This window comes from Colobus angolensis, unplaced genomic scaffold, assembly GCF_000951035.1.
Source record: "Colobus angolensis palliatus isolate OR3802 unplaced genomic scaffold, Cang.pa_1.0 Scaffold27, whole genome shotgun sequence".
NCBI classification, from domain to species: Eukaryota; Metazoa; Chordata; class Mammalia; order Primates; family Cercopithecidae; genus Colobus; species Colobus angolensis.
This window is the reverse complement of record NW_012115932.1, coordinates 11,741,938-11,759,440: the sequence shown is the minus strand read 5'-3', so window position 1 is coordinate 11,759,440 and position 17,503 is coordinate 11,741,938. Positions and strand designations below refer to the sequence as shown.

General features: G+C 41.4%; 1 protein-coding gene across 4 annotated transcripts in view; it reads right to left on the bottom strand.

Moving 5' to 3' along the window:
- TENM2 (teneurin transmembrane protein 2) overlaps positions 1 to 17,503 on the bottom strand; it is a 984,758-nt gene that overhangs the window by 397,430 nt on the left and 569,825 nt on the right. For 3 of the 4 annotated variants that reach the window (XM_011947738.1, XM_011947740.1, XM_011947741.1), the window contains exon 3: positions 1,401 to 1,610. The exons of the other annotated variant lie outside the window; for it this stretch is intronic. In XM_011947738.1, the coding sequence (XP_011803128.1) occupies positions 1,401 to 1,610 (210 nt within the window). The remainder of the gene's footprint in view (positions 1 to 1,400; positions 1,611 to 17,503) is intronic. 4 annotated transcript variants of the gene reach the window in all.

Genomic DNA, 17,503 nt, shown 5'->3' with positions numbered 1-17,503 from the left:
CAAATGATAAACCAATCACCCCAATGATGTAATGTCATTTTAAGAGTGCCATAATCACATTTCTCTCAAACTAGAAGCTCTGATGAGTTCTAATAAAGATTTATGGTAGATTAAAGGCCTTCATAATATCAACAATGGATTGCTCATTTGATGAGAGATTTGATTAGGTAATTTTTTTTGAAAAAGAATATGAGTTTACTAAATATATCAGGCCTGGCTATGAAGAAGGGCATGGGCCATCCTAAGTAGCAGTCCATCATTCCATTTCCAGAATGAGTCATCTTAAATGTATTTGGGAGGTCCTCTCTAATTGTAGAGGTTGGGCCCAGTGGTGGGTGGCATATACTCCTGGGTGGAGCCTAAACACAATCTCATCAAGACCCACTCTCAGCATGGAAAGCTCTGTGTTGCTTTGGATGGGATATGCTAATGAACCTCATGAGTGGCCAGTTCAGAAGATACTTCCCAACCCTTTAGGTCAGGAGCAATTAATTTTTGCAAATGTCTCTCCTTGGGCCATGGATACTTAAACTCCAGTTATTGCCCATTCCTACGTTCAGATGTTCATGTGAACATAGCATCAACAGGAGAAATTGAAATAAGGCATGATTATTTCTGGGTCCAGGGCAATTCCACCCAAGATTCAGAGATTGGGAGCTAAGACAGTGGCCACAAAATCTTCCAAAGTGGGACAGGACCTTGGGTTCAGTCTGTCTGTTCTGTGAATGAGAAAGTCAAAATAAGAACTATGGATTTAGAGGCAGTATTTATCATAGTACCACACCATCAACTTGTTAAATTCAAGTGAGGTCACAAGTAAAGAGTTACAGGAGAGGTCACCCCCCAAACACTTCAGACTTGGCAAGACATTCAGTATTGACGTCAAGGGAACATATTGTAATTTCAAAATCATCGAAATAAGCAAGGACTAGAAGTTAAAAGCCAAAACAAACAAACAACAACATCAAAAAACCAAAAAACAAAACAAAACAAACAAACAAAAAAACCCAGGGGATCTGAGATACACAAAAATTGTGCATGTGAGGGTGTCTAGGGTCACTCAGCTATGCCCAGTATCATAGTAATACAAAATTAATTGTGCCAGTGTCTCTTTGCACTTCACCTTTGAGACCAGCATGCTCACACATGCAGCAATGGGGAAATGCCTTCCACTGAAGGAGGCCCAAACCCTGTTACGATAAGCAAAACCTCTTCAATAACTTCGACCTTCTACAAATGTATCTTGAAAATACCATGCCACAAAACGACAAATGCATTTCACCTTGATGCTCCCCACACCACCTTCCCCCAGCCCTTGTTTCAGCGTTGTCATTTTGCTGGAGAATCAAGAATGTCACTCACAAAACACCACACATTCAGACACCACAGAGTTTCCTTACCACTGCTGGAGGCTTGCTGGGGCCCTGAGCATGCTCTGAGCAGGTATGAATTGGGGGAGAATTCCTCATCAGGGTTGGTGTCCATGATTTGATGGGAGGTGTTGCTGTCTAGCAATGGCATCTGGCAGCTAACTGGTGGAGGATTATGGGAGCTAGGCAGCTGAGCAGATGGGAGGAGACTAGGCGAGGATGTAGGTGGAATGGGACGACCTGGGAAAGAGGACAGAGGGGTCAAAGGTCAGCAATGAGTGTCATGAGAGCATCCCAAGAAAGTTACATTGAAACCAGCTCACAATACAAATATTAAAAAAAAAAAAAAAGAAAAGAAATGAAATGCTCCAGATGTGCTTTTTTTTTTTTTTAAAGAGTGGCTTGATGTTTCTCCTAAATTCATATTTTAGGTAGTTGCATATTTCAGAAAAAGGACATGAGCAAAAATATCCATGTACACAGCTGAAATGGAATCAGTCTAGAAACCATCCAGTTTCTTTTACCGCCTCTGCTATAGTCCTAATCTAAGTCCTCATTATCTTTCTCTGAGCTACCTCCTTGCTGGTCTCACTGCTTCCTTCCACTCTTGCCACATAATCCACCTACTCCCCATTGTCTCAATCCTATCTCCGCAGCAGCCAGAATGAAATTTTAAGGTGAGGAATCAGATTGTATCACTTGCCCACTTAGCACCCTCCAATGACTTCCCATTGCTTGCAGAAAGAAACCCAAACTCCTTATGATGACCTACCTGTCTTGAGTACTCCAGCCCATAGCTACCTCTCCCACCTCACTCTCATAGTAACCCTTACAACTCTCCACGTGGCCCCTTAGTCTCAAGCCAATATGATCACCTTTATTTCTGTTGCTTGAACACACCAAGCCATTCCACCTTTAGTCTTCACACTTCCTGTCCCCTCTATGCCGGACACCACCCCCAAGCCCCCACCCCACACTTTGCCAACATTCACAGTCTCACTTCTTCTCTTCAATCAACCCTTCCATGTTTGTCTCCTTGAAATTTGCCCATCTACCTGCTCCAGGCAACTACTCCGCTTACATTTCTTCATAGCCCTTACTACTCTTTGAATGCAGGCATCTTGTTTATTTTATTCACCCCCTGCATCTCCAATGTCTTCCTAAAGAATAGCATCTGCTGAATGAATGAACAAAAATGAGATACTCTAAAACCAGACTCATTAGTTTGAGGTAGAAGTGGAAGAGTGGTGGAAAGGGTGATGCATTGGCATCCCAAAGAATTGACCAATATCCCCACTCTCTTCATGGTGTTTTTGGAACACCATGATTGTGGTTTTCAGATAGAGAAAAGCACAGACTCTCTAGCCTTGAGGAGGAGCAGCCAGTCCAGCAGAAGGTGCTCAGTGACATGGAGCTGCCCTTGGGTCAAGAAATTGTCCTCCCACACACAGGCTGCTGCATGCTCTCTTTCACATGGCAGGGAGCTCCTGGCAGCCAAATTGCTGGGCGAGGACAATCATCACCTACACTTTTGCCTGCTTCATCCTTCCATCTTGGGGTCTTTGCAGTTGCTTGCCTGCTGGTTTGCTCATTTGGGAAGTTCAGGAAAATGAGCCAAGAGAAACAGCCCATGGCATATGTACTAAATCTGGGGGTGTGGAAGGAAGGACAGAACATTGAGAAAGCAAACTTGAGGACCAGGTGAGTGTTGCAACTTGGGTAAGAAGTATCTGAGACAGAAGAATTGTGTGTTCCTGCTTTTAGATGTACTGCTGATGTAGCGACATCAGCAGACACCTCAAATGAATGTCAATTTTTATTGTCACTTTTATAATTGTATTTTCTGATTCATTATTTGGTACATTTAATGCTATTTATGGGTTCATTTGGTTCAATAAAATGTATGTGCATTTTGCTAGACCTTGAGGATACAAAAATAAGTAATACACCAACCCTGCCCTCAGAGAGCTTATAGTCTAGTGGGAGACAGACAGGTAAATATGTCATTTCAGTGCCACATGATAAAAAGCTGAATAGTGGCATGTAATGACATGGTGCTGTGGGGGCAGAGAAAAGGGACACTTGTTTCAGCCTGGTCAGGTAGGAGTGGGGGTGTAGAGTCAAATAAGGATTCCTGGGAAAAGTGATGCCTGAGCAAACGTCCAAAGAGGAAAAAAGTGACTTCTGGTGAGAGAAAACAGGATGAATAGCACCAGAGGCATCAAACCCCCGGCCCATTACCCTTTTGAGGATGGGGGTGGCAGTAATAGGAGACGAGATACCCTTAAAACTTAAATGTTAGGGACTCCTGCACAGTAACAGAATAAAAATGGAGACAAATCATTCCTGAAATTGATCAGTTGATAAATGGAGTTTGACTTGAAAAACTCCCTTCCTTCGTGGCTGTTTGGGATTCATATAAGGCATGACTTTCTTGCTGGGTGTTCTGGAAAAGGTAGACTGAACACATTGGAGTTTCATGAGAATCAGTGCTAATGTTTAATCAATACATCACCCACCCCAGGTCTCCTTCTAAGCAAAATAACTATCATTATCATTAATAATTTAACTGCTGATGTTTCTTACACAATAACTATCTGCCACTTACTGTGCTAGTTCCTTTGTATGTATTATCTCATTTAATCCTCAAAACAATCCCTTGAGGTTAGAATTATTATATAGTCCCATAAAATGAAATAACACATTCCCATTTTATACATGAGGAAACTGAGACACAGAGAGGTTAAACTGCACAGCTAGTTAAGCAGCAGAGGCCAGGATGCAAACTTGTGTCTAACTATTTCAAAGTTCACCCTCTAACCACTCTACGTGATGCTTGCCCACACAGCAGCATGGTGAGAAAAAAGGGAAGAAGTGACATAAAAGAAGGAGAGTGATTTACGGCAGATCATGTTTCCGGGTTCCCATCTTCCAATCCCAAGGGACTCTTCTGATTTCAAATAAGAAACATTTTTTTGAATAACCATTTACAGCACCTATCATCCGACAGAGTTCAAAGTTTTTCTTGTCATTTTGTTATAAAGTTCAAAGCAGCTCCTTCATAGCAATGTTACCCTCTGCCTTCTTCAAGGCTCCTGAACTCAGAGGAATCCTAACCAAGGCACTGTGAAGTTGGTGTTGACGTCCACTTAGCAGCGAGGCTCTGGTAGGAACAGATTTTAACTCACAATCAATAGGCTTTAAAGTTTGTGTTATTGAGGCATATCTGAAACTGCATGTTGAAGAACAAGGATGGCTGGAAGCCAATTTTTAAATTCCTTTGAGTGACTGAGGTGGAACTGAAGTTCAAGTGCAATTTTCCAGGAGCCTGATATGATAGTTGTGTGAAATCATTCTTTACATGAACTTTTTGAAATTTTGTTCAGCATGAATTCGTTTCATATAGTACAGACAGAGCTGCTTTTTAATTTATACAAATACAGACAATAGAAGAGCAGTCATAACACAATGAAAGCACTGGGGTTACTACAGTGTATTGAGAATACACATCACAGAATTGTCTGATTCCTGTTATTTTTCTGCCCACATTAAGCCCATGTTTTGGGAGCTCCTTCAACTCTGCTTGCTGGTACCTACCATTACTTGGGAAATTTCTCAGTCCCTAGCTCCGCCCCCAGCAAATGGTATGCTGTTTTCTCGCTTTCTTTCTTTTCTTTCTTTCTCTCTCTCTCTTTCCTTCCTTCCTTCCTTCCCTATCTCCCTCCCTTCCTTCCTTCTTTCCTTCCTTCCCTCCCTCTGTCCCTCCCTTTCTTCCTTCCTTCTTTCCCTCCCTTTCCCTTCCTTCCTCCCTCCCTCCCTCCCTCCCTCCTTTCTTTTCTTTTCTTTTTTCTTTCTTTTCTTTTCTTTTCTTTTTTCTTTCTTTCTTTCTTTCTTTCTTTCTTTCTTTCTTTCTTTCTTTCTTTCTTTCTTTCTTTCTTTCTTTCTTTCTTTCTTTCTTTCTTTCTTTCTTTCTTTCTTTCTTTCTTTCTTTTTCTTTCTTTCTTTCCTTCTTTCTTTCTTTTCCTTTCTTTTTCTTTCTTTCCACATGGTCTTGCTTGTTGCCCACGCTGGAGTGCAGTGGCGTGATCTCGGCTAACTGCAACCTCCGCCTCCTGGGCTCAAGTGCTCCTCCCACCTCAGTCCCCACAAGTAGCTGAGATTACAGATGCAAGCCACTATGCCTGTCTAATTTTTGTATTTTTTGTATAGAAGGAGTTTCACTATGCTGCCCAAGCTGGTCTGGAACTCCTGAGCTCAAGTGTCCACCTGACTCAGCCTCTCAAAATGCTAGGATTACAGGTGTGAACTACCACGCCAGCCCTGGTATGCTGTTTTCTGTCTGCTATGTCATTTGCTAGTTTTGTTCACTTATGCTACATTTCCCCCCGCAACTATTCCAACTGACAGAGACCATCTGTACAGACACAAACAGGTTCCAAAGTATGGGGAAAAAACTGAAACTTCTACAGGCTCACTTTATAAATCGTGATTTCTTACAGAAATGCTTAGTGTGGCATGGGCAGGTAACCAGGTGATAGGCATTCGCCTGGTTCCCACTTTATGTACTACAGAAACCCCTTGACTCTCCAACTATGTTGAAAGTTCCATTTTGAATGAGTATAGTCTCCAGCAAATGCACAGAAAACCAGGTTCAACTGATCTGTTAAAAAACAAAAGGAAACAGGCAAAGGCAGCAATATGTCTTTCATTAAACTCATATGGTCTTGTGTATGTGTGGGTGTGTGTGTACGTGTTTTCCAAGATCCCCATGTAAATCAAAGTCAAACTAATTATCTGTGTGATTGGATTAACCATGACCTTAAACATGGGGACTAATCCAACTTTTTCTAATTTATCCGCTTCCAAATGAATACAATTTAGTGATAGTTTGAACTCATGATTTTTTTTTTTTCTGATTAACGTACCGATAGCCCGTTTTATGCTAACTCTGATAGATTGGTAGTGGCTGTGTGGAATGCTGTGTTGAGAAGGACTGTCAGGAAGTCCTGGATTCAGTGGGAAACAGTGAAATCATCAATTAGAAATTTCATGGACGCGGAGTGGGGAGAGGTAGTAGATCACAGTGCTTATTTGACAACCATGCTCCAGGTCCTCACTCATCACCCATTTCAGTCATACCTGAAAACTTTATCCTACACAACCGGTGGTTGAAACCATAGTGCTCTAACTCCCATGGTCTTAATTATAGAACCATTTTGCTCTTTAAGTTAATTTGGATCCTGACTTAGTTCCCCAAGACCAAAGGGCTACCAATCTCCTCTCCATCTCCAAAGCAGTAAATATTATTAGTGAAATTGCTGCTCTGCCCAACCCTTTTTAACATATTCACTAATTTATGACAGAGGGCATGTTGCAGATCAATTCCCAAAATTCACTTAAAACAACGGGTTCTTTTTTATTCAACAGATTAATGGCAAGCAGACATTAGAATGTTCTGTGTAGGCAATGCATAATTGATTTATGTAGTGATGAGATGTCAGGATATTTGATGAAGCAAAGAGACATGCTCGGATAACAGTAACAAAAAAAGTACTAGGAATAATTGTATCCAAAATAATAAGTTCAATGACCTCATTACCACTTATATATATATATGATCTTGTTTTACTCTAAGAACTGAGCTAAGTGTTAAGTATTCTACACATATACATATATACACATTCTTTTACATTCACTACTTTCCTTTGAACTTAGTAAGATTATCCTCCCCATTTACAGGTAAGGACACTGAGGCTTAGTTAAACCGACTTTCCTAACATCATGCTGTTAGCAGGCAGCATAGCTGGGATTTGAACCCTGGGCATCTGACTCCAAAGCCCAAGCCTCGAGTAGTCCATTTGACTATGTTCCACATTAGACAAAAGTGCTAACAAATGAATAAGATGTGAATCCCAAACTCATGAGTCTTTTTCTGGAATGCACAATAGAAGTCATCCCAGAGGAGGTAATTAATCCTGGGCAGAAACAAGGTTCTTCCTGGAAATAATCATGGTGCCCCACTCACACAGAAAAAAATAATTTGTAAGGAGAGAAAAAGGAACTTGAGTCAAAACTTAAAAATCCTCTGTGACTTCAAGAACTTAGTAAAAACATGGTTTTTGTGTTAAAGTTGAGTATTGCAAAAGGACTTACATTTAAGCAAGAGGATTTAAACAGTTGTCCTAATGATATTTCTTAATACTTGCTGTTTATTCAGATGCTTGACTAAAGTATCTACTTTTCTCTAACTCTTTGGGGGTTTGTGAAACCCCTATGTTTGAAGGGGTCAAAAAGTGAGAAAAATTTATGTTATTTCTATGCAAATAAAAATATTTTCAATACCTGAGATATTGCTTTTGTTTGCATTTAATGATTTTTTAAAATGTGGTTCTCCTTGCCATTAAGACCCATAAGAATATTTTTCAGGAAAGTGCATCAGGTTTTTCAAGGTTTGCATAGTTCTGCATGTGCAGCTTTCAGAGGGCTATGTGACAAGATATTCTTCACCAAGGCTTCACCATGGGCTTTGAGGGAGCACTGGGGCATGGCAGCCAGGCCTACTACTGCAGAAGCTGCAAGCTGCCCTGATAGCAATGCCGGCTAGACTCTCTGTCTCCAGCTCATCGCATTCACCACCACTGGAAAGGTGGGTTAAGCCACAGCACATTTATCTGTTCAGCCTATTTGATGTGCTGAACACCAGCCTCAGTGATTTTGCTTACGCCCCTTCCACACTTACCACCCACACTGTCAGTTGTTCAACAAGTATAGAGACTCTGGGGCGTGAATAACATACCCAAAGGTAAGAACCAAGATTCGAACTCAGGTTTGCATATTGCCATAAACTACAATGGGCTATTCCTTAACCTAGAGTCATCTTACACTCAAATTCATCTGTGAGTTGGTTTCATTAAGCAAACCCAACCCATTCTCATTTTGTACCCTGCTCCAAATGAAACCCTGGGCTCCAACAGATGTAATACCCAATTGTCTTTTACAAACGTTTATTTCTCCCTTCATACCTGCCTTTTTTCTGTCTCTGTGCTGTGTAATTCATCCCCAACCTTGTAGCCCATCCAGTTTTCTTCCTCCAAAGCCCAAGAGAGGAATGGAGAGAGCACAGACTTCAGAGTCCGGCAGACTGAGTCCTTCCACTTACTCTATTACTTGGGAGTCTGAGCAACTCAGTTCACCTCTCTGAGCCTCTCTGATGATATTAACACCCACTCTACATGTTGTTGTGAAGGGTGGAGATGTTATATGTAGAACCCATAGAACAGTGTTTGACAGACGGTAGGGACAAGGGACCCAGATGGAGCTAATGGAGCTAATGAGACTTTTAGCTTACTGGTTCCAGCTGGTTCACAAGCACCTGCTGTGTATACATGACTATACCATAGGTAGGGAGACTGTAGTATAGATCATTACTGCAGAATGCGAAATGACCCCTAACAAATATAGCATCTGATTTTTTTTTTTTTTTTTTGAGACACAATCGCACTCTCTGTCACTCAGGCTGGAGTGCAGTAGTGCAATCTTGGCTACTGCAATTTCCACCTCATGGGTTCAAGTGATTCTCATGCCTCAGCCTCCTGAGTAGCTGGGATTACAGGCACGCACCATTATGCCCGGCTAATATTTGTATTTTTTAGTAGAGACGGGGTTTCAGCATGTTGGCCAGGTTGGTCTAGAACTCCTAACCTCAGGTGATCTGCCCACCTCAGCCTCCCAAAGTGCTGGGATTACAGGCATGAGCCACCACACCTGGACAGCATCTTAAAATTGAAATACAGATATATATTATGTATTTATATTTTACCTCTAATATTTATATTTTATATTTACATAATATTATGTATTTACATAAATCTACCTACCTACCTTCTATATTTCTGATAGCAGGCTGCTAATATTTAGTGCTAATGTTAGACTAGCTCAGTCATTCTCCACTGGGGCAATCCTGCTCCCCAGGAGACATTTGGCAACGTCTGGGGACTTTTTGGTTGGGGTGCTACTGGCATCTGGTGGGTAGGGACAGGGGTGCTGTTAAACATCCTATAATGCACAGGACAATTTCCCACAACAAAGAATTATCCAGCCCCAAATACCGATAGTATTGAGGTTGAGAAATCCGGGGTTACCACGTGTGATGGCTTTAGATAAGTATACTTTATGTTACATGACTAATTTTTAAGTTGCTCTTTTTTCCAGTTTATAAGCATTGGGTGGATATTAGAAGTAAAACATTTAATTCAGTCAGCCTTTTTCCCCCACCCAAGAAAACACCACAAAAATTAACTTAACGTATCATTGGGGAATTTAAGTCAGAAAGAGGCAAAATTTCCTCAAAGCAAGTCTAATTGTCACTGGGGGAAGTTACAGCATGCTTTTCCCCAGAGGTGAGAGAGATCTGTTTGACAAGAGAGGGTTGGGTGGTCTTTATGGAGGCAGGAGATTCAGAGGAGAATGTTACACCTCAGTTTTAGGTTATTTAACCTCACCTGAGGAATTTTCATTATGACCTCTTATGTCTTCTCAATGAGGCGATATCAGCCTGACTGGGTTTGTTCTATTCCACATCATCTCGCTTGAAGTTTTTATTTTTACAGTGGAAGACCTAATTGCCCTCTTCACTCACACTTCACTGAACCCACGAAAGCCCAGTTAAGCATTTTCTTGAAAACAAATCGTTTTCAGATGGCCCTGGCAAAACTATCCCAATTGTGAACAAGCTCTTATGCATAATTTATTGGAAGGGTGGCATGCTGTTGGACCTGCCCCAGTTAAAGGGCCTCTTGCAGGAGGAGCTCAAGCATGAACTGTCTTCACAGTTTGAGACCCTATGCATTTGGGTGTCATTACTATATCTCACCGACAACATGCATGTTTATATATCACATCTTCCTGGTAGCACTGCACTTCAGAAGGTGTCAAATATAGATGAGGCTATAGATGGAGAGTAGAGTCTGTTTTTAAAATAATTTCTATAATTTTCTAATGCTAGCCCTTTCATCTTCATGAGGTGAAATGCAGTGTTTCTTTGCAGCTTCCTCTTGCGAAGACACAAACCCACCTTAACTGCAGTGACACAACTGTTTACCAAAAGGCAATGTATCCTCAAATGCTTTCTGACCAGAAATTTCTAATTGTTTGACACACGCAGCTTAATTACATCTCCCAGATTCTCTCAAAGGGAAAACCATTATTATGTTGGTCATGTGTAGTTGTCCAGATTGATGCTGTCCAGCAGACCTTACTGTGATGATGGACATGTTCTATATCCATAGTGTTTAGTACATGTGGCTATTGGACACTTGAAATGTGGCTAGTACAATTGAAAAATGGAATTTTTAATTGTATTAACTTTTAGTGACATTTAGATAGCCACATCCAGCTAGTGGCTACCATGTTGGACAGCATCATCTAGACTATGGTTCTACCTTTCCAGTTACTGGTATGCTTAACTGTGTTCCTTCCCTTCATACAAAAGCCAACATCCTTCTGAATGCACAAATTTGCTCAGGTCATGTTCCTTCTCTCAACTTTCCCAAGACATTCCATTGCCTATAGTATAGTTTAAACTCTGTTATCTTGTGCCAGACTCCCTCATTCCCTATGCTCTAAAAATGCCAAAATAACTGTCCTGGTGAATATGAATCATTCCCTTCTCATATCTCTCCCTGTGCATGAAAGGTGCTCTCTCTTTGTTGGCAAATAACATTTTTCTTTTGAGATGGAGTCTCACTGTGTCACCCAGGCTGGAGTGCAGTGGTGTCATCTCGGTTCACTGCAACCCTGCCTCGTGGGTTCAACTGATTCTCCTGCCTCAGCCTCCTGAGTAGCTAGGATTATAGGCATGCACCACCACATCCAGATAATTTTTGTATTTTTGTAGAGATGAAGTTTGACCATGTTGGCCAGGCTGGTCTCGAACTCCTGACCTCAGGTGATCCACCCACCTTGGTCTTCCGAAGTCCTGGGATTACAGGCGTGAGCCACCATGCCTGGCTGGCAAAGACCTTCTAGAGACCTTTTGAAGACTTTCTAAAGACTCATCATCTCCAGAACCACCTCCTTTAGAAGTCTTTTCTGATCACCTCACTCACTGGTACCCAGGACATACTTTCATCATTGCTTTTGTTACCTGTTAGCCTATGTATTTGCCTAAATGTCTGGCTCATTCATGAGACTATGAGTGACTTTGGGTAGAGATTGTACACTATACACATCTTTGTATCCTAGCGCCCAGTACAGAGCCTGTACATAATAAATAGCACTATGATTGGTTGATTATAACAATTTACTCCACCAACATGTATGAATGTATATCAACTACTCATGGCTTTCACTTCACTGTTGGCTGCTATGGCTGTTGTCTTAGGTTTTGGGTGTCTCTCTCAGTGTGTAAGTATCTTGCTAAGAATAGTTGACTCTGAATTTAAATGTATGTTTTTTTTTCGTTAGTCAAGTGGCCTAGAATATAAAGCCACTACTTCACTTGGTGCTCAAATGAAGCCACATCAGTCTGTCACAACCTTGGAGGAAAAACTGTTAAATTTATTAAGAGACAATGTGTCAGTCTCCAAGAGAAGCAAGGGGTTTTCAGGCATGGTAGTGTGACCACATTTTTTGGTTAATTTTCAAAATTTAGAATGCAATCGTTGTATAAAATTTGATTCCAGGCTGGGCATGGTGGCTCACGACTGTAATCCCAGCACTTTGGGAGGTCAAGGCAGGAGGATAACTTAAGCCTAGGAGTTTGAAACTGTCCTGGGCAACATGGCAAAATCCCATCTCAAATTTTGGGATTTGTATTAATCCCAAAATACAAAAATTAGCCAGTCTTGGTGCTGTGCACCTGTGCTCCCAGTTACTTGGGGGACTGAGGTGGGAAGACTGCTTGAGCCCAGGAGGCCAAGGCTGCAGTGAACCCTGATTGTGCCACCCTGGCCGGGACTGCAGAGCAAAACTACAAAAAAAAAAAAAAAGAGAGAGAGAGAGAGAAATTTGATTCCACTGTAATTATGAAAGCTTCTCACCTGCAGGAGCTACTTGGGAGATGTAACCCAAGACAATCCAACAATTTCCAACAATTTCAGATGAAGGTGCTAAACTATGTGGGCAATGCTGTCACTTACTGAGTTGTCTGTTTGTGCTGAGTAATATGCAGAAGATACATTGAGCTGTTTTCTTGCCCTCCTAGAATCTATTTTGTAAGAGCTTAGTTGGGGGTGGGGGGGAGGGGAACTGCTAGAGAAAGATTAAAAGGAACTGTATGCTGATGCCGAAACAATTTTCAAAAGGCTCCCTTAGAGAACATATGTTCCATGATGCAAAGGAATTCATCTTACTCATTTTTATGTTCACTTCTTGTGGTTCCTGGTATATAGAAACAACAATATTGCCAATTGCTCAGATGATGAGCAATTGAGCTCTTATGATGTACCAGGTATTATTTCCAAGCCCTTTACATATATTATTGTATTTAATCTCACACAAACCCTTTGGGAGTAGGTTGTACAATCTTATTCCCATTTTAAAGATGAAGAAAGTGAACTGCAGAAGGGATAAGTTCGTTGGGAAGAAGAGTTTGAACCTAGGTATGCTGGGTTTAGACCTCATACCACACTGCACAGATAATTTAATTAGGTTTTATAATAACAACATACCAAGTGCTGACGTAACAATGTGATTGACATTGAAACAGATTGAAGGTCAAATCTTGATTCTGCCACTGATTCTCTGGGAGACCTTGGGCAAGTCGTCTAACTTTTCTGTGTTCAACTACTAGATAAGCGAAATGTGTGGAAATGTACTTCACTAGTTTTAAATGTATTAAAGGAGACACTTCTATAGACTTTCTGAATTAAATGGCATGTGTTATTATCATGCATTACAAAAGGTAAGAGATAGGTGTTCTATTCCCCTTATAGGACTTTTTGAGGATTAAATAATAACACAGATGAAAGTGCATTGCAAATGGTGAAGTACTCTGCAAACGGTAATTGTTTTCATTCTCATTATTGGAAGCTTTCCTTTTCAAAGGCTTTGTCTGCAGATAGCAAACAGTTCTCAACTGTAAATCTGTGTTTTGCTATGTGCTTTAGGGACCACAAAGATAAAACATGCACTCTAGGCAGCAGATGCTCAAACTATTTCATCTCTATGCTGCCCACGCTCACAGTACCCCACCCATTCCTCATTGAATGGTCCTTGATAGGATGCTAAAGATTAGATGCCTTGGGATTCTACCTACCAGTAGCCAATATAAAGGATGGAAAGCTCCCCTCAAAGACATATAAATGTTGTGAAATTAGAATTGAAAATGTAAATGAGAGGAGGACTAGGTCTGGGTTGTTAGGAAGATGTCAGGGCACGGATAACATATGCATTGATTTATACCCTACCTGAACAATTGTTTGAACATCATTGCCTTGTATCTGAAAAATCCCCACTAGTGTACAATTAGGAAGAGTACTGGGCTAGGAGTTAGGAGACCAGGGTTCTTTATTGTGGCTACCTAGTTGCTAGCTACTTGTCACAACAAACTTCTTATGTTCTGTAGGCCTCAGTCAGCACATGCCATCTTATTGTACTATGACATAATGGCACTAGTAATTTTAAAATATTTATTTATTTATTTAGTGACAGCATCTTGCTCTGTCATCCAGGCTGGAGTGTAGTGGCACAATCTCAGCTCACTGCAACCTCTGCCTCCCAGGTTCAAGCAATTCCCCTGCCTCAGTCTCCCAAGCAGCTGGGATTACAGGTGCCCACCACCACGCCTGGCTAGTATTTTTGGATTTTTAGTAGAGATGGGGTTTCACCATGTTGTCCAGACTGGTCTCAAACTCCTGACCCCAGGCAATTCGCCTGCCTCAGCCTCCCAGAGTGTTGGGATTACAGGCATGAGTCACTGTGCCTGGCCAGCATCCGTACTTTAAAGAAATGTGGTGACATTGTCTCAGTCACAAGAGGGCCCATATTGCCATGGAAGAGATTAATATTTACTAACATTTCTTGAGTACTCACAAATGTTCTAGGCAGTATGTTTAGCACATCATGGTTTGTAATTTACAACATCCTTCCAACAATACTATCTAGCAGTCACTATTATTATCCCTATTTTACAGATGAGCAAACTGTCTTGAAGAGATCATGGGATTTGACAAAGTTTATACAGTAGGTAATGGGCAAAGCCAAGATACGAACTCAGAGCTCTCTAATTAAGCATTGTATGACTACATAGAGTCATTGCAATGCTGGAGATGCAAAGAGAGAAGAGTAATTTTAACTAGGGTAGGGCAGGAAGGCTGACTGGAAATGGTAGCAGTGTCAAGATGACTAGACAATCTGCGGTGAGTTCTCTTCTTCAGCTTTGAATGTCTAAATATTATTCTATTCTCATGACAAGTATGGAGATCAACAATTGGGTCAAGGTTCCATGTGAGTTGTGTCCTAGCAGAAATTCACAACCTGAATTGCATCTTCCCCACCTTCTCCAAGCGTGGCTTACTTTTTTCATCAAGGTCAGAATGAACCTCCAAATATCTCTCTTCAGGCCCCGCAGAGGCAGGTGCTTGCAAGGTACTGTTCTCTGAAGACTCATTTAGGACACTCTCTGGGGAAAACTATGCATCAAGGCAGACAGCTGAAGGCATCAGAAAAATGGCCTTAGGGCACAAAGGAGCATGAAGGGAGAAAACAAGGAGGATGTTTTAACTTTACACTGGGAGAGTGATGATCATGCTGCCTATATACATGAGCCACATGGCTACTCAGCCTCAGGATTGGGTACAAAGTGACTGATTTTTGTCTGAAATAGCACATTGCTTAGTTATGGCTAAAAAGATGTGGATGGAGAGATGTTTTGGGAATTTCCATGAAACAGAGCCTAGTGGTCTGCTGGATAATGAAGACGTTTTAGTTCAGCTCACAAAAATTTGCTGTTGTATGTGTGTGTGTGTATGCACAAATGCATGTACATATGCATGCACGCACACACACACACACACACACACTCTAAATTGACTAGAGTCAGCAAAATTAATACACATCCACAGGGTACTGTTGGCCAAGTCTCTAGTTTCATAAATAATGCCTTCCTCACCTTTTACAAGCCTATTTGAAGACCTGCAGTGCATCCTGGCTACAATTCAAAGCCCATCTAATGAAAATACCTCCACTGTCAGCAATGTTAATGTCACTTTAAAGAGTGTGAAATGTTGCTAAATGTGTCAGGAAACAATTAGATAACATAAGAGGCATGTTTTCTCAGTGCACAGAGAAATATATTATGTAGGCAGGAGATAAACACAAAGTTTTCTGAGCTCCAGCATATTCAGCACTCTCCCTCGCTCTCTCTTTTTAATCCAACAGAGAAATTGTTTGGCAAGAGTAAGCCCTGTTTCAAATACTTGGAGAAGGGAGAAAGGCTTGCTTTGCCTCTGACTGCTGTCGCTTGAGCCCTGTGCTATCAGGCTCAGCGAGATACAAATAGTCTTCCACTCAAATTAAATGTGTGCCCTTCTAATTAGCATTATAAATATAGGTTTCTCTGAGCCAGAGTTGATAAAATTACAGTGTTGAGCTGGAAAGGAACCGGCAGCTCTTCCATGCTGACACAATGGCCACAGCGTTTGCACGGCTAGAACAATGTCCCCAGAGCCTGTCCCATCTTCATAGGTCAGCCTGGGAAAGGAAGGTAAATGCCAAGCGGGCTGACATTAGGACGGGCACCCGGGCCCAGATGCAATCTGTTCTTTGCATGTGACGATGTAAGGCTTGGCACTTAGGCTCTGGGGAGAGCAGTTCTTACTGCAAAGCTTCTTTGTAGAGGTTTGTCATTTCCACCACCTGTGGGGCTCCAAATGGTGCCTGAAAACCACCCGCAAGGCTGACTAACAGATTTTTCCCTGGTCTCCACACCCAGCACCGCTCTCCGTGGTACTGAAACAGTACTGTGCACTAGGAAATGGTTGGTTCTTTCTCCTCCCGCCCCCTACAACCCTGAGAGGCCTCCGCCCACTTTCTTGAGAACGTTTTGCATTAGATGAGAAAATCTATGGAGAAGAGAGAAAAAGGAGGGAAGGAGTAAATAAAGAGAGATGTGGGCGGAGACCCTGAAATAGACATAGCCAAGTGAGTGATTGCCAGGGATAAAAATGAGAACGGATTTATTTTGACATTGTTTTCAAATAATCATAGTTGACAGGAAAGAAGCCACTACGAACCAGGGTAGAAATGCTGAAAGACTTGAAGTGAGTGAGGAGTTTGCATGTCAGGTGATACAATGATGTGCCATGTCAGACATGAACAAACATGTTCATGTGGCCAACTTGTAAAATCCATCATGGTAGAAGTGATGTGACAGAAATGTCAGCATTGGCTTGCACATGCAAAAATGCCCAGCTTCTTTCTCTTCTTGTGAAGACTTGCCACATGGTACAGATGCAGAACAAAGACTGTTGTGGCTCTTAGCTCACATTTTCTTCCCGGTCTCTGCAGTTCTGACATGCTAAAAGAGCATTAGAAGATGGGGCTTGGGTTGACCTGCTGTGTCTTGCTTTTGCTATGCGTCTGTTTAGACTTGTTTTATAGTTGATAGCTCTGTCCCTGAGATTAGCAAAAGTCATAGAATGATCTAGATGAAGTCAAAGAAAGTTACGGAGAAAGTCCATCGAATGTTAGCTTTAGAGGGAACCTTAGATAATATCCCTGACCAGCCACTTCACTTTGCTGATGACAAAACCATAATTCAGAAAGAGGATGTGGCTTTTCCTGGACCACACAGTAAGTTAGTAATCTGAGTCTAAGGCTCTATTTATTAGGTAACACTGCTCTCCAGTACTTAAGTTTGGGGATGAGCAGAAAACCCAAAATTCAAATAAGGATGAAGAAAATCTGCCTTCACAGAAAATCATATAAATGGACTATAAATGTACAATTTTAAAGCAGTATGTGTAAAATAATTACTCTGCTCCCCACCCCCTAATAGAACCAACCCACATATGACATCCCTTCCCTCCTTCCTCCCTCCCTTTTTTTCTTTTTCTTTCTTTCTTTCTTTCTTTCTTTCTTTCTTTCTTTCTTTCTTTCTTTCTTTCTTTCTTTCTTTCTTTCTTTCTTTCTTT